Here is a 24,430-nt window from a genome sequence, read left to right on the forward strand (position 1 = left end):
AGCTGATAACGATGGCAACTATAAGGGGTGGGGATAAAATTACAGGTCTGTTAAAAAGCTGGTCAGCATATTTTTCAGGGCTCCCGCTGTAAAGGAAAACCAAGAAAAGTCATGGAATTTCACATTTTACAAGCCTGAAAAACTCATGGAATTAGTGGAAATCATTGAAAGTTTTGCAAAAGTTGTGGAATTTAAAGTAATTGTTACACTAATATTAGGTGGATTCCACATAATGTAACATAAAGGCAAATTTACTTTCTGTAGCAGCTGACGTAAAGTACCTCTAATGTGTGTCTGTGTGATAAACTTTTGTATACCATCACGCAAATTTCTTTATTTTCTCCTCTGACTCGCTCTCTCCCTTTGTGTATGGCAGCTAATTATGCTTAAATAGAATTTGAACTGATATGTTTGAGAAACACAGCGAGTGGGCCAATGAAAAAAACATTGTTATGGTCATTGAAGTCATGGAAAAGTTTTGAAATTTTCTCTCTGAAAATCTGTGTGAATCCTGGTTTTCATATCTAACTCTGTGAATTAAGGGTTTATTCTTGTTGAATTTGAATCATGACATGTTTTTGATGAGTGAACAAGGCAGTTAAGCTGGATTTAGTTTGGTGAAAAACAGTTTACTTTGTTTGACATTTTTGGATTTTGATAGACTAAAACACATACGAGAGCTCATGGAATGAAGCAAACCTGAACGGTTGTCTGTTTTTTTTTTTACTCAAATACCGTCCTATAGGATATACCCTGGAGACTTGCCACTAAGTTAAAGAACAGAAAATTAATAAAAACAAAAAAAGACATTTGTACCGCCCAAGCATACAGTTGCATGCATTTTCAGGTACACACTTACGATGATCAAGGTTTCTATTCAGTGAGGAAGTCGTCCTCAAAACGTCTTCACACCCAAAGTTTGTGACTTTTGTGTGGTATTTGATTTCAGTGGCATAAGGTGAGATTACCTTTCCTTTGAGTAAAATGAATATTGCAGGGTAAAGACGAATTAAAACAGTAACTAATAGCTCTTGTCAGGCTGTAGCAAACTTTAATCATTCAAATTAAAACATCTGCACAAAAACTGCAAGAGAGTTATAAATTATTTTATTATATTTATTCCTTAACGATAAGTTGTTTTGTATACAGTTGATACCAACGGATCACAAGACAAATCAATGAACTGTGTATAAGAAACAGAAAACACCACTCTGATGACAGACTAAACACTTCATTCATGCTCCCTCCATTCCTACCCCCGCCATCCTCCCTCCGTCTCCTTCAGGCATCCAGCTGAGGAAGGTGCAGGAGCAGAGGGAGCAGGAGGCCAAGAGGGAGCCCGTCGGCAACGACGTGGCCACCATCCTCTCCCGCCGTATTGCCGTGGAGTACAGCGAGTCCGACGACGACTCCGAGCTGGACGAGAACGAATGGTCTGACTAAACAGTTTTTAAAGTGTGACGGTTGCACGTGGGTGGTGTTCACTGGGAAAAGGAGGGGGTGAAAAGTTGAGACACTGAGGTGGAAATGAAGGGGTTTGGTTAATGTTCATCATTTACATTTTAACAGAAAAAAAATCTATCAATTCAATCAAACATAAATTCACACACATACTGGCAGCCTCTGAACATCGAGCACTTCTGCAGCGACAGGTTGGCAATTTCAGCTTGCTCGGTTGCCCCTGACAACGCCTGTTCTTAAACTGAGGTTTGTGTGTCTAACCATCCAGGGTGTATAGCCAAAAAACATGCTCACATTCACACCATTTCAGCGCCCTCCCGCCCCCGTCCGCTCATTTTAAACCACTAACACTCAGCTGTGAAAAACAAACGCACCATCGTCTCCCTGCCTCCATATTTTGAGTGATAATTATCATCAATATTGCAGGTTGAGAGCCTGTAATAACTGTGGGCCCCCGGTGAGTACGGGGGTAATGTGTTTACAAAGCACATGATATAGCACAAGAAAAACTAATGATAGTGCAATCTTAACTTATCTGCCAAATATCGAGACAGAATTTATGAAAACAAGTCAGGGAAAAAATAGATCCTCAAAGGATGACTCCACCTCGCAGGGCCGTGCCTGTTTACAAAACATGCGCACCCTCCTTAAGTGACCACACTGCCGTTTCGAGAGTTTGGCTTGTAGGTCACTGAAACAAACAGAAGACAAGAGAATCAGCTCTAAAAATGATCTTTGTGTTACGAACATTAACAATTGATTGAAGCATGTAGCTAACTGCATTCTTATCTCGCTGGGTTTTAATGTCTGAACCTGCAGAGTGTTGTTGAAAGATATTTCAAATCAAGGATAAAATTAGTCTTTGGAGCTATTTACAATTTTGTAAGTAGATCTCCTGTGTACGCTGTAGCTTAAACAGGAAACGAGCAAATTTCGTCAAACAGCTGAGGACTTTTAGCTATTGATATAGATTGTTTGTACAGAAATATATTCGCAGTAACACTGAATACCAAGATATCGAGTTTGTTTTGAAAACATAATTTGGATTCTTTAAAACTGCTCGCAAGTCCAATCTGTATCTTTGACTACAGGTTTTCTTTGATGAAAAGTTATCAATTTATGTTTTTCAGCTGATTACAATTCAAAATAAAGGCTTTTTTATGTGAACAAACCTTAAACTGCAACATAAAACAATAAATCAGTTGTTATTGTTGTCTGTTGTTAGTTAATTTAATAAAATATTTAAAAATCAATTAAGGGGTAAAAGCAATTTCCAATGAGTACTAATTTTGTGAGTGGGGCAATGACTCTTTTTACAACATGTTTTGAGTCTATGATGTTTTGCATTAGGGTCTCACGGTATGGAAAAACAAATATTACTTATTTTGACAAACAGAGATAGCGATTGAGCTGCGATTTTAGTGGGAATGACAATTTTTCATTACATTTTCACAGAAATATATAACAATATATTTATGAAATAAAGAACGGATATTTGCTGGGGTCTTTACCCAACAGACAAGTTCCCTTCTGGAACATGAGATGTAGGCCGGAGCATCTCTGAAGCACCAATGCTTAATTTAAAATGGTATATTTTAGCTTTATCAAAAAATTGCAGCTCCTGCGATTTGCATATTGCATTTAGCCATCCTTCGATAATATTTAGATTAGTTATGCAGCCCTGTCTTGCATATTGCATTTCCATTTTCATTTAATTCTCTGTGAAACCCTTTGAAACCTGAAGCGACATCACTCTTCTTTTGTTGCTTTCAGACGCCTTTCAAGGGTGTTTAAACCTTTGAGCCCTAGGCAAATTAGTTTGATTTCTCTCTTAAAAATGGAAAAATAAGGCAATGGGCGAGTTGGAAATAAATGTTTCACAAATTGCAAGAAATAAGTAGATTTTAAAAAGTATTTTTAAAAAGTGAGGGGAAAATGTCCAGGGGAAAAAAGTTAGGAAAAAACTAGATTTACAATGATCATAATAACATGTTTTAATTTATGTTCAAAATGACAGATTTTTGAAGCACATTTTCCAGCTCATTTCCTTTTTTTTGTTTTTTTATTCTTTAAAATCTTATAAATAATTTTCAGAAAATTTTCTTGGACTTTTTACTTATTCTATCTGTCAGAAGCCTTTTATTTAAAAGCAGGTTTGGGTATAATGTTAAATTTAATATAGTAATTCCTGGACATGCATCGGGTAAAAGTATCCACAGAGAGAAATGTGAAGCTGGTTCTCTTGTGATGTTTTCGTTGAAGCGATTCAAAGGCCAAACTCCCGTAAAGTCAGTGTCGTCTTGAACTCATACCTTCAACATTGTGATATACAGAAGTTCTCCCATTGTGTAAAAGCTCAAACTGTGATGAACGATGCCACCCACCCGCGTTTACGCCGGGTTGGGAAAACAAGCAGCACCAGCCTTGTTTAGTGATAACTCATCATTTAGCCTCCATATCACAACATTGACCAATAAAACGAGCGAGCGAGCGAGCTTACGCCGTCATCTTGTTTTATTTTCTTTTTGGTCTTTTGTAGTCATTCATAACTCTAACATTTCAGCCAGTGACTGTGTGCTGTGGTATTGGTCTTATATAAACGCTTCCACACTTTAACCACACACCGGAGTCGCACTCACAAAGCTCGCCATCCTGACCCAGGGTCAAAGGTCACGTCCACTCCTTCATATGACCTTGCTCACAATCAGCGACCCTGGAGCAGCTCGCTGTCCGTGGAGGCTTTGTGAACGCAGCCCCTGGACTATAAATACATAAGTGTAAGAGACTTGCAACAGTAATATACAGTATATTATCTATCTCTTTTCAGTATAGGTTTGGCTAATCCTCAGTATGAGCTGATTGGACTGTAGTGTTTTTATAATGTGGTTTTTCTTTTTGAAATGTGCTGCAGTGAGTTGTTCACTTTGGTTTATTTTAGGGTTTTCTACTTAAGGCCAGGATCGAGATATCAGATAAACCGTTAAAGAAGCCAGTTAAAGAATGAATCCAACTTTTTTTTTTTTAACAGATACACCTGCTCTTCAACTAATTTTGAGCCAAAAAATAAACATTTGCCTCCTTTTTAGTGTGAAATATGTTAACCAAAACTGTCTCAATTTTTGGACTTCTATTTGTCTGTTTAACGTGAACCTCAAGATCCAGGCATCTGTGAGAACACAGTCCCGCAAAAAAGCAAAATTATAAACTAGCACTTTTTTTGCAGGTAAACAACATTTCAGCATGTATTTATAACCTTCAAGGTAAAATGCTGTTGAATCCAGTTTTATGAAATAATTATGCTTATAAAAAAAAACATTTTTAAACAAGATGTCTTATTACCTGCAAATCCCTAAATCAGTGTTCACTGGGTGATACAGCCTACATCATTAGAGAAAACAAAGATTTTAAAGAGGGATACAGCTCAAAAGTACGATATTTGTTGCTGTATGTACAAACCACCACACAGTAGTAGAGGAAACCGCTCACTCAGTAGCTGAACACTGTTGAAGAATACAAATTTAAACTGGATTAAAGACTAAAGGATTCATGAGTTTTGATGGGTTTTTGGTTGTTTTCCCTGATTGTTTGGAAAAGCACTTTGGGACATTATTGTTGAAGCGGTAAAGCACATCGACTTGGGCAAACTTTAACAAGACAAAAAAATTGCAAGAGCCATGGATAAAGTTAGCTCAGACCTGAAATGTAGCCAGCATTTTTGGATCCGAGCAATTCGTGACTTTTCCGCCTCCTAGAATCTAAAGCTGTAACGGTAAAACCCTCCGACACTTTGTCTTACTATAAAACGCCGTTTCTTTTAATATTTCCAAATTAGAAATACTTATCCACAATCAACAGATCTGGAAGAAACAATGCATATGTTTTTTGAGCAGAGGCACAAAAGGCCAAGTTTTCAAATCAACCCTGTGTATCTGTGGCAACTGGCTTGTGAGAATACTTCATTATGTGTTTGAAAATGTGAGAAATGAATCATGTTGTATAGACTTTTGGCGAGGCCGCCTGTAAAGTAAAAAATACATTTGGGGTAATATAACATAGACAATGAAACAAAAATAAAACTGTGTATTGCACACTAAAACCATCTGTAAGCAAGTATGCATGTAACTATAGACAATAAATGGAGAACAAAACTGTTATCCTGTGCTTTTTATTTTTTACATCCGTATTTAATGAATGAGTCATAATGTGTTTCATTTATTGCATCATGTTCTTAAAGGTTGTGACGTTGATGTTGGCACACAGCTGAATCCTCATTTCCTGTCACACTGAGACTGTTGAACAATAGCTGCTGTCCACCCACTAATCTGTGATACATCCCAATGTGAGACATCGATGATGACTACTATATGTGCAACGGTCGTACCGTATTTAGAAAAGATCTTTTTGGAAAATTATATCATGTGACATCAGCTTTAGAAGCTCATCCGACTGGTGCAAAACTCTACTTTGATTTGTTGTTTAATGAAAAAATTCGACACACATCTCGCCCATGTATTTACATCATGTGAACTGATGCCAGGGGAAAATGTATGTTTCTCTTACTAATCGCTAAAAAATAAGAATGAAAGGGTGTTTTTTTTTTTTTTTCAATTTTTATGCCTCCACAACAGCAATAGCTGTGGCCGGAGGCATTATGTATTCAGCTTGTCCCTCTGTGTGTACTTGCCTCCATCCTTCCTTGCCTTGAAGGAATTTGGCACTGACATTCAACATTGCAATATCTCAAGATCACCTAGAGGGAGTTTACTCAAATTTGGCACAAACATCCACTTGGACAGGAGGATGGAGTGATGAGAATTTGGTGGTCAAAGGGCACTGTGACCCTTTTGGTTTGGCTACAACTCAAAATTCAGATGCTAATTAATACAAATTTAACACAAATGTTTAACAAGAAAAAATACATTTTATAGAGATGGTCCGATACTAAATTGGTGACACTAATCTTGGATGTCCACCCCAAATCTGCACTGATGATAGAGATCTTCTCTGCTGCTGGGCGAAGATGAGCGTGAAGCGTTCGTGTTTTCACAGACGTGGATGTAAACTTTAACTGCAATTTCACCACGAGGCAGTTTTTCCTTATTTACACATTTTCAATCCATTAAAAGCCCTGAAAACATATTTTCTCAAGTAGCAAGTTACTATAACAACAAGCCCCTTCAGTAACACACTATTTAAGGACAAAGGTGGAACAGCTGTGGTCATTTAATATACTCACATGGGTGATTTCTATATTTGTGTTTTTGTTTATATGATCCTGACACTGTTTGGAAGTATGCACATGGGAAGTGAGGAAATGGGTGACATCACATACTTCTCTGAAACTAAACTTTAACTTATTGCTCATAATATTATGTGTGTCTGTAGATTTTCTTGGAGGAAAAAAGTCCAGCACTTTACTCAGCATCAGTCACCTCATAATGGTGACGCAAATCCAGCAATCATCACTCCATTTTCTCAGCGATGCGACACGCCTGCCGGTGTCAACATGGTTCGTTCCAGCGCCGTGCTGTTCTGGGCCTTGGCAGTGAGGAGGAGGAACCAGTGGGTGCTATTTGGGAGAGAGAAGTCAATTTTGGGGCACAGATGGTGACACAGCAGAGAGAAAGAGAGAGAGAGGTCAGTGGAAAATACAAGAAACACCACAAACACACATACTGGTGAGAAAATATCCCACCATGTGTATGTCTGAAAAATACATCAGTCAGTTTAAAGAAATGTTTTAGGTAGTGGAGTCCAAAAATTTCTTTTGCATCCTTCTTTCCTGTTTGTGTCTAATTTTAGTCTGGATCTAATGTAGGAATCAAAGGCTTCAGATAAGCCTTAGATGCAGCTGATTCATCTGACGTTGTAAGAAATGCACCAAAATGACTCACAAGTATTTGAGTCCAGATATTCGATTCCTTTTTCTGTGGAGAGAGAAATAAAATATGTCACCTACTTTATATAATGATTTTATGACACATAAAGCCAGTTAATAGCTGTAGCAGTGATATGAGTCACTGTTGGCAGGGTAATTGAGATTTTACAGACTGGATCCAGCGTTTAAGAAACACTGAATAATTATAAGATCAGTGGTTTGACATGTTTTAACTTATTAAATAAAATGTGTTTTTGATTACTGCAGGCCCATTTACAAAGTAGACAAATTGTTCAATTTATTTCCCAGTCATTACCATTAATCAGACAGCTACACTATGAAAATTAAGCTTTAGAGACCTGTAACTAGCTTGTGGTGCATAATCCATCATGGTGAACGTTGATTATTAACACTGTTTGTCAAATCCCCAGTATAGTCCCTTAGCCCTTTGAAAGCGGAGCAAATTGGCTTGATTTTTTAAATTTACCTGAGATCAAGAAAAAAGAAAGAAAGACAATTTATTCATTTTTATATATAATTAATAATTCTCCCAATATATTCTGTATATATCATAGTTAATCATATTAAGGATAATTATAATAATTATAAGTGTAGTTTTCTGGACATTTTCCCCATTTGTTTTTATTTTGTAATAATTTTTCTCTCACTCTCTCCCTTTATTTAAAACTACATTGAGTCCTTTTATTGCCACGTTGCTGGGTGCCTTTTTAGCCGTGTTTTCAAAATGAAAAGGAGGCAGATGTTTAATTGCATGTGAAAGTTGTCTGAGTGCAGCACACGAAAGCTAATGTTTTTCAAGGTTTCAAATGGTTACCTGATGTGTTATTTTACTTTAAAGACATTTTAATTAAAAAATAAACCTTTGGACTCTAACAGTGCTCCTTAACAGTCACATATTGTTGCAATGAATCCTGCAGATACGAAGGACGATGACCTGTTTGAGAGTGATGTGCTGAGTCATAGATGCCATCAAAGGATCCCCATTACAACAAACCTGCTGGAGTGACCCCCTATTGACCTGTATACCCACCTCAAGGACCTATTTTGTAGTGTAAGTAAATCCAATATGACACTTCCCACGAAAGAAGGGATGGTGTAGAACGTGTTGCTAAAGCATCATCTCAATGTACTGTTTCCGGAGGTGAAAGGTTGAGCCAGAAACAACTGCAGACATTTTCAGTATGTGACAACTCAAAGGGAACCAGGATGCTACTTTTATGCAGGTCAACTCAAGATCACAGTGAGGTAAGTCATGAAAGATGACGCTTTAAATCACTGGGCAGATGTTTTTGTCCAAAAGAGAAATTATCAAGATGAGTTACTCTTGATGACATAACAACATGTCATCTGCATAATTGTGATTATAGAGTTCATTCTTTTGCAAAATTTGGCATAGTAGAAGCACATAAAGATTTTTTTTTTTTTAAAAAAAGAGGTCCAAACATTGAGCCGAGGGGAACTCCATGTCATTTTGCTTTACCTGGATACATAAATTAGATAGGAAAGTAACAAATTACATTCTACTGAAAGTACTGAGCACTGAACTGTTACTAAAATCAATTTCTCAACAAATATTCAGCATGATAGTAAGCACTCTCTTTTCAGAGTAACGATTTAATATATTTTACTTAGACACAGAGGGTTCAGTACAGGTCTGGAGTTGCTTATTACAGCTGTTTGTTGAGGCTTGATGGCTGTGCTCTTCAAAACATTAGGCAAATTACATAATGTTAGGAGACATGGTTGACTAATTGCAGCAAGTCTGCGGCCAAACAGCTGAAAATGCTTTTAAGGAAGCTTGTTGGCAGAGCGTCAAGGCAGCAGGTGGATGGCTAAAGATGCCGTTCTCTGAGGTTTGTAGATGTGTATGTCGGTAGTGTTAACCTTGTTGTGCACTAAATACCTTTTTATGTGATAGTAAAGGGGATTTTCTTTGTTTGGCATAGTAGTCACAGGACAGGAATGAATTTCAGCCTTATTTTTGATTTGCACTTCATGAATTTCCCTGCAGGGATCAATAACATATTTTCTATCTATCTATCTAAAAAGGTCAGATTTTAGCTCCCAGTTTTTTCCACCTTGAAAGCTGACAGTCTCTTACAGGTTGTCAAGCATCCTGAGAAATGTAGGTCATCACATTAGTCACAACCTTAAAAAATAACTCCTGAAAAGCTTTGCAAAATGTGTTAATAATGTCCGGTTCACATTAAGTGCACTCGCAGATCATATCCTGGCCACGAGCAGGAACTAATATTGAATTATTAAAATTATAGATCAGAGTGAAGAGGACACAACAGATGCAGGAATATCACCACCTTCTGTGCTCGTTTTTTTTTTTTTTTTGTCTGCACATGCACGTACACGGAGGTGATTTGCAGCATCCTGCAGCAGATGGTGGAGAGAGCCTTCTGACTCATACAGAGAGGGGGGGAGACAGAGAGGAGGGGTGGGGGAGCGATAGAGTATGTGAGGCTGAGAAAGAGACAGTAAGGGTGGAAAAGAGAGGGTCGGTTTCGTGCTTCTTTTGAGCGAGCTGCTGTAATGACGTAAAAAAGAAGTGGTGTGTGTGGGCGGATGCTGCGTCTTTTCCCCTCGTCTCCTGACTCTGCAGCTCTTCCCTCTGGCCACATGGTGGAGCTCTTCACCTCTATGTAGACGCCACATAGAGGTGATTCAAGGAGTCAGACACACACCCATGCAGCGGCGCGCTCATATAGTTCACACTCTCGGCGACACACAAGCAGATTTGATTGATTAAAGGTTAAAATTCTCACACGCACACTCACCTGCGTCATGTAATTGGATGACTGAAATCTCCTGCTGCATTGTTTATTATTTATTTAAAGGCTTTAGTGTCCCAGTGCCACGCCCTCACACACACATACTGTGGCACATGTGTGTGTGTGTGTGTACATACTTGCACATAGACATGGATAACGTGTGTTTTTAGGCTACTTGTAGAAAAACATACATGCTATCCTTCCTTCCTCTGCCATTTTTCTTACACGCCCACCTCCGGGGTTCATCTTTTTCCCTTTATGTGAATGTCATGGATGTGTGTGTTCTCTTGTGTGTGCTGCATCTTTCTGATTGGATTCTCTTTCTCTTCTTCTGTATCTTTCTCCTTCCCTCATCTCATTCTGTCACTTCTGCCGTTATGCAAGCAGGGAGTGGTTTAATAATTCAGCGGCATCTTTCTATACTCACAGGCTTTCCTTAACACTACAGTGACCCACGATACCGACTGACTCACGCACACACACACACTCGTAATAACACCCACACACAGACAATGTCACGCAAACGCCCACAAATGCACACATGCACACATGCTGACGTCACTGCATCGACTCCATTCCAGCACACAGAAAAACAGTCACAACTTTTTGTTGTTCTCGGTTTATTTGGCAAATTATTCTCCACTTTTTTTGCAGTCTTTTTTTTCTCTTCTCGTTTATGTACAATAGTAAAAATAAATCTTTCTCTTCAAGGTTTTACATTCGACATTTACAAGTGCAATGTGTAACATGTCCATCTTATAAAGTGCATTTGTACTTTTTATCGTAACCGACTGTTTCACGACACGAACCTAAAAGAAAAAAAAAAACAGAGTACAAATAAAATTAAAAAATATGATTCAAGGACACCGTATCAGGTCTGTGACATCACATTATCATTACCCAGTAACACCCAGTGATGCTCCGTCATCCAGACCAACAATAACAATGCATAAAACAATGTTTTTTTTCTATGAAGGCCATACTCGGTCCATTAGAAAATTAGCTCTGTATGGTTTTCTTTTTTTTTCTTTTTTTGTTTTTGATTGACAATCTCTGCTTGCCTGAAGTTGCCAGGTTGTAGGTTACAGAGGGAAAACGTAGCCTGACTGACTGACGGTTCGAGGGGGGTTCTGCTTATTCGCCGTCGCCCCAATCCCTGCTTTGTAAAACTCTTGCTTGTGCTCAGGAGAAACAAAAAAACAGAGAAATTCAAAATGGATGGATAAGAAGAGGTGTAAAAATAGATGTGTGCTTTTGCAAAGAAGAAAAGATGAAGGGAAACTTAACAGGAAAAGAGAAATTAAGAACGATGTTTCTGTCTACGGCGCAAAGTCAAGCTTTTGAGCTAAGAGAAAAAAGGTCGATTTCTTTACTACCTCCCTCCTGTTCTCTTTTTCCTTTCCTTTTTTATTCTCTGCTGTTCTTTTTTCGCTCTTATTATCTGCTTTCAGGGTGACTATTTTTAGACGGAGCCTGACTGCAGGCCAAGGATAGCAAAATGTGAGACAAGAGAAAGAGGGGAGAGGAGCTAAAAAGACATAAAGGTGTAGAGGAAAAGATGGACGGAAGGAGAGAGTCAAGCGAGAGACAAGACTGAAGGGGAAAAGAGTAGGATGTGCTCGAGTTGATAGGAAGACTGAGGAGGAACGGGAACGAGACGAGGGGGCACGTCTGAAACAGCAAAGAGGACAAGAGGGGGACATCTGAAAGAATGACGAGAAAAAAAGGGGTGCAGATAAAAGGATGATGGGGGGGGGGGAAAATTGAGGGGGACGTTTGTGAAAGGAGGAAAAGGAGGAGAGGGGGGTGTCTTTGAAACGACCTGCTCTCTTAGACACGACTCAGACAAAATGACGTCACTAGTAACCTGACTCTGTGACGTACAACGCTGCCACGCACACTCCCTCTCTGGCGTTTAGTGCACGTCTTTTTATGTTCCGATTACTGCAATTTAAGTCAAGAAGACATTTGACAGAAACACTGATATCATCTCTGTTGCTGCTGCCCGTCAGATGTTACAGAAGGAAGTTTGGATTGTTGAAATTGTCCTTGTTTGCTCAGTTTAGTGATCAATAACACCAAGGTCAAGTACTTTTACATAACAGCTTTTTTTTCTTTCTTTACCCTGCTGCTCATAGTTGCTGTTTTTGACCATGTTGACCTTTTTTTCTCGTTGTTTACTGATTTACTGACTCCACAATGAGAATCAACCCTCCGATACACACAAAAAAAAAACAACAAAAAAAATAAGACACTAGAAAGTCAAGAAAAATATGGCACTTTTTCAGCATATCCGACACACGATTTCTTTTTTTCCCCAAAGAAACTTTTGACATTTGTTTATAGGAAGAACACAGAAGAAGAGGAAGTAAACACACAAACATACGCACACTCACAACAAACTCATGCTCACAGCAGCGACCATGTCTTGTAACTCATGCCCTGATGAACATTACAAAAATATACATTTCTGTACAGCATTGCATAATAAAAATAACACACACACTCACTTGTACAGTAGTGTACAGTAGTAGTTTTTTTTTAACTGAATTATAGTCCTGTATAGCGGCTGACAAAACCATTCTGCGTGTGTTTGTGTTTACAGTGAGAGTTGGTAGAATTATGGTTCATTACAATTGGCTATGATCCCGGGAGAACACACATTTACACACTCACACTCACACACACACACACACACACACACACACACACACACAGTGAGTGGTCACTCCACTCCTGCCCCAGGAATGGTTGACTGAGTAGTGGCATATTCACAGATGAGTGTTATTAATTGGTAAAACAATCATTAGATGGACATGCCAGATGGGACTGTCAGAGACGATGTTTAAAATACAGCTGTGTGATGCCGCTGGATTTGACGCTCAGGTTCCAGCTGAGCGCTGCCGGATTTAACATTTCAGAAGGCGCACTTGTGGTTTTACTTTGGGGCTCATGATTCCCTTCAGACTTGGATCAAATTGAGTTTGTTTTACTCTGGAAATATGCCAGATAGTTGACATTTTAATGCCCTAAAAGTCCTTCCAAAATGGTCAAAAACTTTCTTAACATTTATTTTAAAGTGAATCCTCAACAGGTTTTGAAATAGAGAATAGAGGGCATACAACTTTCACAACCCATAGATGAATATAATATTCAAGTAGAAACTGACTTTGTCTTAAAAGCTAATTCATACCTGAAATTGTTAGAGCAAAATATTCTGTAAATATATGTAATTTTATATGCTTGGTGAGCTAACTGCCAAAATACAAGATGGCGGCTGGCTAGTATTTAAAGGAATGAGAAACCCTCTAATGACTTAGTATCTTTACATAATGACATAATATCTCAAAATAATGGGAAACTTTCTTAAAATAATAAGTTAGTATCTCAGACAAATTGGGTTAGTGTCTTAAAATAATAAGAATCTTGAATAAGAATAAGAAAATATAATAGAATAAGAAAATTGACCTTGTATCCCAAAGTAATGACTATTTTAAAAAGGAATGAGAAACTTTCTTAAAGTAATGACTCAGCATTGTATATTAAGTAAATATTTTGAGAATTTGATTATTTTAATAAAGTTCCTAATTATTTTGTTGTATACTTATCATTTTTTGAAGAAAATTTCTCTTGAATATGACTTAACCAGATTTTTTTTTTTTACCATTACAGTGGCAGTAATGGGCTTCCATACCTGTGAGAGATTGCACCGATCACATTGCATTGTATTGATTTGGCGCGGAACTTTTTTTGCCATTTAAAGTGTTTTTGTGTCTGAGCTTTAACTGGAGCCAAGACAGTTTCAAACGTCAGAAAGCTGGCAATTCCCAGTGACATTTGTCTTTATGATACTCTGCAAACCATCTGTCACAAACAGAGGCTAAAACAAACCACGAAAACTGATTTCTGTTTAACCCAAGTCTGGTTTAAGATCCTAATTGAATCTGAGTTTGATTCATTTTTAATAGAGAGGTAAATCAGAGGCACAGCTTGAAAGCTGCATCCAGTGTTTTAGCATTAGCCAAGCTGATGCAGATTTTCCATTTTGGCTGTTTTTGAAACGGTGCCGGGTGTGATGCTCACCTAAAATGCAATCTGTGTGTCCCATCTAGCATCTCCAAACACAGATGACTAAGCAAGTCTCACACATCGTTGTGCGTACGGGAGAAGTGTGTGCCAATAGGATCTGCATCATATTCCTATGTGAAACGGATTTCATTATCTCTCTGGGATCGATACACACACACACACACACACACACACACACACACACACACACACACAGTGCTGCAGATCACCACGCTTGCCAAAAGTACCAAACTCCATCCATCTCATGCTTCCAGCTTCGGAGTAATTGAAAGTATTTCACTTAATAATTGATGCAAGTGTTTTACCGTTCGGCAGTTCCATCAATGCAGTGATTGAGCGAAAAAAGAGAACGAGAGAGGGAGGTGGTTGACTTTTTTTTAACTGCTGTGACCTTCACATGAAACGCCTGCAAACATGAAAATAAAGCTAATTTTGGAGAGAGAGAGAAAATAGCATTGCAAGATCTGTGTCTGCAACACAACAGCTATAAATGGAATTAGAGCATTTGCTTCATATTTAGGTTTGTCCTACTTCCATGATTCGCCCCTGCTGAAATTTCGTCTGGAAAACCCCAGCAAGCTAAACCATATTCCTACCAAATACAGTGCAATGTGCTATTTGAAATATTTTATTCAGAGCCCACCACCTCTGTCTCTCGTTCTCTCTGTGGCTCCATTGTGGCTTTTTGTACACAGCAAAATACAGTTATTGCGAAGGAGTGTTTTTTTTTTTTTTTGTTCCAATAAGGCCAAAAAAAGGACACAAGAGATTCTGCCTGTTCAAACAAAGTCATCGACAGAGTAGTGTAGCTGTTGCAAAAACAACTGATTGTTTGCTGCTGCCAAGAAAAAAATAGAAAACACTTCTACTCTAAGATTTAATGTACACTATAGAAAAAAAATCGTAATACCTGCATCTCCTGAGCGCCATTTTCAGAGTGTGTTCTTTGCCGTCGTCTGTTGATGTTTATTTGGTAAAAAGCGTTGAATTTGGAAGTGGCTCCCTGTTGTTACAGAAACATGTTTTTATTTATTCTAGTGGAGAGTTGAGTGAGTTTTATAGCCCATACAGTTTCCATGAACCATTTTCCCAAAGCCAGTACACCTCCCACACATGTATATCAGCAGCATGCCAGCAGCTTAGTCACTGTGCCTCTCTGCGAGGTTGTGCAGAGCAACACGAGTAAAAACTATCTCCGCAGATCATTTAAATGCAGATAGAGGTTGGCAATAAATCCACCGCCCTGCTCGTCCTCACTACATCTTCTGTACATTAGGTCGATTCTTTGCGCCTTTATTACCCAGATGTTATTAACATTAGCTGGATTTAACTTACATGATGCCCTTTCAGTGGGAAATGACTTCATCCTGATTGGTTGTGTGGTGGACGTGACCCCGAGGTTACGTTAAAGCGCGTCTCGCCCGGCGTTTCTATTTCACGCCACGTCACCTCGCCTCTCTCGCTTCTCATTAACCCCGCCGAGCCTTCAGAGGGGCCTCGGGGCAGAGCTGCTCTGCTTCTTAGAGGCGTATGTGTGTGTGTGTGTGTGCGTGCAGCGAATATCCAGCTACTGCTGACAAACTGCAAGTAGGGAAAGTGAAAATGGAAGGTGTAAAGCACAAGCCAGAGGAATTTAGACCATTTTTTTTTACAGCATTATTAGAGATTCTGGTGTGCCTCTTGTTCATATAGGCTTCTGACATTTCCCCTGAATATGCAGTTCCATGGGACTTGGGGTTCATTTATACTCCCCTTACTTGGATACGAAAAAAACGTTAATGTCATTTACTTCAGTGCATTCATTATGATGGCATAGACACAGCCAATAGATGGTGCTAGAGGGCAGTCAAAAGTTTCACATAGCAATAAACGAGGTGACGGTGGATGTGGTCGTAATAATGTACCTTTCAATGGAGGCAGCGTTGGTGGCTGTTAAACACATGGCAACATGTGGATTCTTGTCACTATATTAGTGATTTGTTCCGTTACACAGTTTTCAAAATGTCCTCGTCATAGCTAGGCCCCCAGAAAATGCGACGGACTTTGCAGCTAATTTTCGTAGAGGCCTAAAAGCGTAATTACACTGTCACTTGATGCACTACGGGCCAAAAATACTTTTTAAACCATTGACTAACAGAACGAAAGAGATGTCTGCAAATCAGTGGATGCATTTTTTTGAGTGTCACAAACCCCACAAGGTGTCTCATATTTACTATCAGAGTTTGATCCACTCAGCCCGATGTTGTTTCAAAAGTCTAGAAGAGCTTCACGATAAAATGGTTTCATTCCCATTTAAGTTAGCTGCAGTGCAAAACCGGATATTAGCCATTCAGCCTGCTGAAGTTAGCTGTTCAGCCTCTAGTACACATACTAGTACAAGTCTCTTGCACACATACTATATGTGCCGCACAGTGCGGACGTAGTGCTGATGATCCCTGAATGATTCAGGTAATTTTATACGGGGTACTTAACTTTTTTGGCTTCATGTGCCACTGAGCAACTCTCATATGAATGAACAGTGCCCCCTATAAAATGCTGTATCCAGTTCTTTTAATATGTCCATGGTTTGTGTCATATGGTTATTGGACATTTCGTGTCATATGGTCGTATCTTGCTTGAACTACTCTACACTGACCCCATGATCTCTGGTGCTACTGCTCCGTTTCATCTCTATATATAACGTTTCAGAAAAAGTGCACGAATACGGACGAAATGAATGCAAAGTACGGACAGAGGGCTTTGTCTTACACCTGACCATTAATGAGCCGTAAGAAGAAGCATGGAAAATGTTTTTATGTCATAGCAATTAGATGCAGATTTTTATAAAGATTATAATTGTCAAAAATCTCACAAAGGCAAATCCCTTGCAGGGTGCAGTACAAAATAAGAAATTTGCACATACCGTATTCTCTTATTGTTAGTAATATATTACTTACCATTTGTTAGCCAAGTTGTTTATTTGGGTTTACTTCTGATTAGCTCTTGTTCTTGTTCAGAAAAAATACAATACTTAAAATAAATATAACCATAAAAATATATTCTGTGGGGGTTCACCAGGACACCAAGTGAGCTAGGTCCCGTATTGATCGCAATATTGTAAAAAACATCCTGTCTACTTTCTTAAATAGTTTTTTGCAGAAATATGGTTACAAGTACAACATGAATGTAGTGTAGCCAACCAAAGCCGTCTCCATGAAAAATGACCCGTTCAATATGGATTGTGCTCAGCTCTAGCTAATGGATAATCAATCAGGCAATGGAGTTAGTACGCTGTCTCTAAATTTAGAGCCGACGTGGCGTTTACGGCAATGCAGTTAAATGTCGAGGTCCCCTTTGCCTCCGGAAAACATCAGCTGTTTTCACCTTGTGCGTGTCAGAAGGCGTGCTGTACAGGCACTCGTGGGGGTCATACATTGTTTTTCTCATGCATAATTTCTGCTGCTGAGACACGAGAGAGGTGATGGAACGATGGAGAGTAGAAAGGACGGGGTCATAGTCGCGCTGTACGACCCTCAAGTGGGTTACTAAGGACAATTTTAGCTTGATTTGAGTTTTCTTTAGTTCCACCTTAGTTTTTTTTTACTTCATTGTAGACAGTGGTGCAATGTAACTAAGTACATTTACTCAAGTACTGTACTTTACTTGAGTCTTTTTTTTCATTCCACTTTATACTTCTACTCCACTATATTTCAGAGGGAAATAGTGTACTTTTTCCTTTACAACATTTATCTGAAAGCTTTAGTTACTAGTTAATTTAAAAATTAAGATTTTTGCATAAAAGTATGGTTCTGTACAAAGTGTATTGCAAAGTATTATGCAGGTTTACATATATCTTTGTGTACCTCATTTTGTTATGTTGATACAAATATGTTTGTTTCTCAAAAATCACTAGATAAATGATGTTAAAAAATGTTAAAAAATAAAACTATCAAACAGCTGATTGACAGAAAATTATGTGGCAACTATTTCTGCTAAACATTTAAGATATTTATATATTTAGATATTTTATTAGTCAGCAAATTAAAGCCATGAATGTGTAAAATGAAGCCCTGCCATCTAAAATTTCATATATATGAACTTTTGTTTGGCATTAGGTACTTCTTAAAATTGCTCCTTATGAGCAGAAACTCGAAGTGATTTCAAAATAAAAACTGTTGTCTGAGTCGCAGTATTCTTTACTGGCCAAATTAGACACATAAGTGTTTTTTTTTATTTTTGTCTTTTTATTTTTTGTCTTTTCAATACTAAATCAGGCGAATGACCCTGTAAAAATGATTTAAAAAATACCTCTAGCCATCCTGTATGTATTAAAAAAACACTAAATGTGTTGTAAATGAGCAAACCATCCCCAGGCAAGCTGGAATGGCCCTTTAAAAACCTGTCTCACATCCCCTATCAAGATGGTGCGTAGAGAACAGCGTAGCCTACTTTCCGGCGCTCTCCCCCCCGCAGCAGAGAGCATTCCCAGGGTGGCAGCGCTCTGCAGTGGCGCTGTCCTTGGTGCTGAATTCAGCTCTCTCTGCTTCACAGTCACGGCGCAGGGGCTGGCTGAGAAACCCGTTTTTTTTTTTCTCTCTCGGACTGGGAGCAGATTTGATTTCATCACACCAAGGACGGCACGCGTCGGCCTAAATGTGGAAATCCCTCTCTTGGTTTTTGCAAAGCAGCTGGGTTATCTATGCATTGGAAGCCTGGTAGATTAGATTTTGTTTGAGCAGCGAAGGCATGTGATTAGTTTCTCTCTCAGTCGTGGCACATTTTTCACCAGCTCCATGCGCTGAACTGTGTCTCTGTGTTTGACAAAATGCAGATTGTGCTGTTGGCATTGGGAAAAGTCAAAATGGGCTTGGCAGACTAGCTACGTTAATGATCACGAACACCGTCCAATTTCCAATCTCAGCACATAAGAGTTAATTATTGTTGCGCTCTCCATCTATAAACTCATTAATGACTTAATCTGCATCAGATCAAGGGAACACGGTTGTTAAAATATGTTTCAGGGGAGGAAATATTCTTGTTTTCCCTATCAGGAGAAGACTGCAAAGATAGCTCGGTGAGAATACTCAAGGTCATTCGTTGTATATATTTAGCTCATTGTATTTTTATCCACTTAATTTCAAACACATCAGTGAAAACACATACTGTATTTTAAGACTCCTTCTGATTGCATAACCATGCAGTGCTGCCCAAGCTCGTGTCCTATGGAGATTTTAGGAAACTTTTTCCCTAAATCCCACCTTCACATATATGCTACTCTTGAGAAGTGGGCCTCACTTCTCGCATCTGCAAGGAGGTCAGTTGAAAAAGTCACCTGACGCACCCCCCGCGTCTCCCAAAACCACCATGAGGATACCTTAATAATCAGGTTTTTGCAGTTGGTTTCACACCACCTTCTGTTGATTTTCTCCACATGATCTTTATTAGCTCTCTTTTTTTTTGACCATGCACTGTCCTCACTTCTCCCCATGCCACTTTTACCGCGGCCAGCCATGCCTTCGCCATACCAGCCCTGATATGAAGAGAGGAAATCTCTTTCCTCAGCCGCAACCCTCAACCTTTCCTGATCTTTTGTTCCCCGTTTGCCTTCCGACAACCCTGACTTAGCGTCAAGCATCACGCCAGACAGAAACCAACCTTCCCTGCTACACGTCACTGGAGGTCCTGGGTCTGAGGGAGAGGTTGGACGGGACGCATCCACAACACGCCATCCACAGTGACTTCTGGATGTCTGGGTTTCGGAACGCATAGATGATGGGGTTGATCACAGAGCAGCAGGTGGCCGGGAGGACCGTGGCGTAGGTGTATATTACGGGGTAGCTAGAGTCAGCCACGATGGAGTACATAGCAAACGGCAGCCAGCACGCCCCGAAGGCACACAGGATGGCCGACAGCGTGGAGACACCTTTGGTGGTGGAGATGGCCACGAACTGGTGCTGCACGGCGATCTGCTGCGCGTGGCGGAAGGCGATCTTGCAGATCTGCAGGTAGAGCTGCATCATCAGGGCAAAGACAAGCAGGAAGGTGACGGCGAGCGCCACGGCGTTGTTTTTGGTGACAGGCCGACAGATGCTGCACGTGGACTCGTCCCTCAGACAGTTCCAGCCGAGCGCCGGCAGCATGCCAAGCGTGAGGCACGACAGCCAGATGAAGACCACCATCACATAGGTGAAGGTGACTGTCCGTTCGGTGTGGTAGGTCAGGGCGTTGTACAGCGACAGGTAACGGTCCACTGTGATGGCGAGGATGTTGAGGACGGACGCCGAAAAAGCCGAGATGAGCAGTCCGACCGACAGCAGCGTCACAAACTCCACCGAGCTGTCAACCAAGTACATGAAGACAAAGTTCAAGATGAGGCCCAGCCCGGCGAGAAGATCTGCCACCGCCAGCGATCCTATCAAGATGAACATCGGTGCACGGAGCGTCGGCGTGTAGAACAGAACGGCGATCACCAGAGCGTTCTCACAGGAGATGAGCGTCCCGGTAACGCAAAGAGCGATATCCCAGGGACTGACTTCCTTGACGACTACAGCGGTGGTCGCAGGCTGGAGGTCAGGGGTCAGAGTTCGCACAACAGGTTCGGAGGAAGAGTTGGACGGGTCCTCGGCGAGGCTCCAGGAGGGGGAGGAGTCGAAGGGGTCGAGGGGGGAGGAGGAGTTGAGGCTGCTGCCGCTGCCGCTACTCATGGCTGCTGCTGCGGCCAGGGAGAGAATCATAGCTGGAGAAGCAAGAAAGAAAGGGAGGAAGGAAATGAGGAGAGTGGAAAGAAAGGAGAAGAGCAAAGGGATGAAGTGAGTCAAAAAGGGAAAGTTCAGAGGTTTGAAAGAAATGTGAGAGGAAACATGGAAAAAAGAATAGATGAAAGGAAATTAGAGGGGGAAAGAGCAGCGAGGAGGAAAGGGCAGGAGAAACAAAGGAGGAAGTTGCCGTCGATAATGTGTACGAAAACCGGGACATGTTCAGAGTGATAAAATATGCGCAACAGAGAGCCGAAAGGAAAGAGGAAGGAGAGCGGAGAGAATGAAAAAGATGAAGAAATATCAGTGGGTCAGGAGTTGAGTGAAAAGTGAGGAGGGTAAATAGTTCAGAAAAGGGCAACAGTGAAGAGTTGACAAAATTATGTGATGAAAAAATAAAAACGGGAAGAAAAATACAAGAAAAGGTGAAAAAAGAAGAACAAGTTTGAAGTTGAGAAGAGGAAAAAGAGAAGAGAGGATGAGAAGGTTGTAGAAAGAAAGGATTAAAAAGAAAATGGAGACGAAGAGGACAATGTGCGTAAGAGTGGAGAGGACGAGAGAGAGGGGAGATGGGAGACAAGAGTTGAGGACAAAACAAATAAGGAAAGCATGGAGGAGAAGGACAAGAAAAAGGAGGAAATTAACCATTTGAGACCTGAGCAAATTGGCTGAATGTCTTTCAAAAACATGGAAAGAAGAAATGACCAGAAATTAGCAAGAAATTTTTAAAATCAGAAAATTACACTGTAAAATCTGACGAGTTGATTTTACTTCGAGAAATCTATAAAACCCTTTGCCTTGAAATATTTAAGTAAATATAACTATTAATTTTAATTTAACTGTATATGTAATTGTTATGTTTATTCAAAATTTCGTTTTATGTATTTAATTTTGTGAAGTTGTTGCAACTTAAAAATGACAAGTTTAATTTATCTTTCTAAGTTTTAACAACTACAAAAACCAGGTTAACTGGGCTATATCATTTGCAAAATCATCTTTGTCATGATAAAGTAAAGTCAGACTTACTCAGTTTACTGAAGTTGCTAACACCCTATCCTAAAGAACAAGATTATTTCACTCGACATTTTCAAGTTGCAACAACTTCACAAAATTCTGTAAATACAGCTAAATTTTAAGTAAATTTAACACCTAAATATAAAGTTATATTAACTTTCCTTTTTCAAGGCAAATGGTCTTCAGGATTATTTTAAGATCTGTTTGTCAGATTTTACAGTGTACCTAAAGGATAGTACACAAAAAAGAAAGAAAAACAAACAAACAAGACAATCAAGATTTGGAAAAAGTGCTAAAAAAAATGATCATTCGTTAACATAATTTTAATGATATTTTTATTTCAAAATTTTGTAATTTCTTGCAATTTGTGGAACATTTCTTACCAAGTTGCCTTTTTCCCATGTTTGAAAGAAACTGAATCGTTTGTCAAAGGCGACTGAAAACAGCATAAGAAAAGAGATGTCGCTCCAGGTTTCAAAGAGTTAACATCTATCCCCCTTTTGAAAAAGGGGCAAAAAGACAGTTTTCATGCATCCACCCGCCCATTCATTCATCCATTCATGAAAACAACTATGCTCTTGACCCCAAGCACGCACGTCACCAGCAGCTCCCACGCACCACGCTGACAGGTAATTAGCAGCAGCACAATAACAGGTGTGGACACAAAGAGGGAGAAAGTAATCCATAAATGACAGTAATATTCCTTCCATTTTGACTCCAGAGCAACGTGACAGCGCGAGCATCCCACTCAAAATAAACAATAAATAATCAAACAAACAAAGCTTCAATGCGGTGCATCCCTACCTAAAAGATGCCCAGTACAGAAGAAGACGTTCAATTTCCTACCAGTCAAAACCATCATCAACAAATTCTATTTTTAGAGCATCTCTAAAAATGGTGCATGACGTCCTGGGGCACGGCGCGGTGGTAGCTGCTGTCCTATTCACTGGTGGCGTGTATAAGCGCGTGCCCAGACGTGCGTGCGTGAGTGCGCCCGCGTTTGCATCTTTTTCGTCGTTAATTCGGATCCACATATGCCGCACGCAGACAGGAGGGGGCTAAAAAACCGGCACGAGGCTAATTTTAGCTCAGCCAGCCGAGCTGCCAGCGCGCGCGCTCGCGCCAAAAAGGATGTGGAGCTCCATTCACAAAAAAATCTCTCTCTCACACACACACACACCTCCCACCTCAACCTCCCCACACACACACACGCACACACACACACCCATCTTTGCACCCCCGCCCCTTTTTTATTTTTCATCTCTCTCTTTCATGTCCGCGTGCACGCACTGACACGCACGCGCGCCCGTCAGTGACTGCAAACGGCCGGGGAAGGTCACCACCACCACCACCAGTACCACCAGCACCACCACCACCAAAAGCCCCGCAGCTGAGGGCTCTCACATCCCTGCGGTAACGGGAGCTCGTGCAGCATCTTCAAACAGCGCGTTCAGCTTGTCACGCGCTCTTAAACCGCCGCAGAGTGCTTTTAGCAATAGATAGAACAATAAATACCTGGATCTGTTTCATTCAGCTGCAGCAGTGCAGTCCCTGAGCCAGCGCGCGAGAGAGAGAGAGCGAGAGAAAGGGGGAGGGAGGGAGACCACGCCACAGAGACAAAAAAAGGAGAGAAAATTACCAGCTTTGTCTTCTTCTTCCCCCCTGCAGGAAACCAGGACACCTCTCTCGTGCTCTATCCTTCACTTTTGTGTGTGTATATGTTTTTGATTATTTTCTTCTTCTAGGGTTTCCCCCCCTCTCAGTCAGCGGTGCGCGCTATATTCCTCGGTTGGCATGGTTATTAGCCTTCTGTCGGCAGCTCCGTCCTCGCGCTGCACATCCTCGGCCGCTCATTGGACGCGCGTGTCATTCTCCTCGTCTGACGTAAGAAGTCTCCGCTCCGCCAGGCACCGTCATCATGGTCGGTGTGTGAATCACGGAGAGAGGGAGAATTAATTAATAAATTCAGCTTCAGTACAGAAAACTTATTTTTATTATTTTTTATTTCATGTCGTTTGTATTATTATTGTTTTTATCTCTATTATTGATTGTGAGGTTATACACTGTAAAATCTGACACCATTTTACTTAATATAAGCTTGGAAACCGATTGCCAGGAAAAAAGAAATATAATATAACTTTAAATCTTAATTTATGTTTACCTTATATCTAGTGTTAAGTTTGCATCAAACTGAATTGCATTTACTTAATTTTGTGAAGTTGTTGCAACTTAAAAATGACAAGTGAAATTACCTTGTTCTTTCTAAGTGTTAGCAGTTTCAGTGAACTAAGTTAGTCTGACTTGATCAGGATAAAGATGATTTTCCGATGATTAAGTTAGATCTGCGAGTTCTGTTTCATTAACATGTTTGTGAATATGATTGACTAGTTTGCAACAAGCAGAATACAGATCTATATAGCTTAGTAAACCTTGTTTACTGAAGTTGCTAAATT

General features: G+C 40.0%; 2 protein-coding genes across 2 annotated transcripts in view; one reads left to right on the forward strand and one right to left on the reverse strand.

Annotated features, from left to right (window-relative positions):
- The window catches only part of zgc:109889 (uncharacterized protein LOC553542 homolog), a 46,158-nt gene extending 43,639 nt beyond the window's left edge, over nucleotides 1–2,519 (forward strand). Inside the window, 1 exon segment of the mRNA XM_042512408.1 lies at nucleotides 1,284–2,519. Coding sequence (XP_042368342.1) covers nucleotides 1,284–1,443 — 160 coding nt within the window. The 3' untranslated portion in view covers nucleotides 1,444–2,519.
- A 17,182-nt stretch (nucleotides 2,520–19,701) lies between these two features.
- gpr185b (G protein-coupled receptor 185 b) lies at nucleotides 19,702–23,638 on the reverse strand. The gene is made up of 2 exons (XM_042512788.1): nucleotides 23,617–23,638; nucleotides 19,702–20,944 (listed from the first exon to the last, which is right to left on the reverse strand). The coding sequence occupies exon 2, from the start codon at nucleotides 20,940–20,942 to the stop codon at nucleotides 19,872–19,874; it is 1,071 nt and encodes a 356-aa protein (XP_042368722.1). The 5' UTR covers nucleotides 20,943–20,944; nucleotides 23,617–23,638; the 3' UTR covers nucleotides 19,702–19,871.
- Nucleotides 23,639–24,430: the final 792 nt, after the last annotated feature.

Source organism: Plectropomus leopardus, chromosome 23 (genome assembly GCF_008729295.1).
Source record: "Plectropomus leopardus isolate mb chromosome 23, YSFRI_Pleo_2.0, whole genome shotgun sequence".
Taxonomy (NCBI): Eukaryota; Metazoa; Chordata; class Actinopteri; order Perciformes; family Serranidae; genus Plectropomus; species Plectropomus leopardus.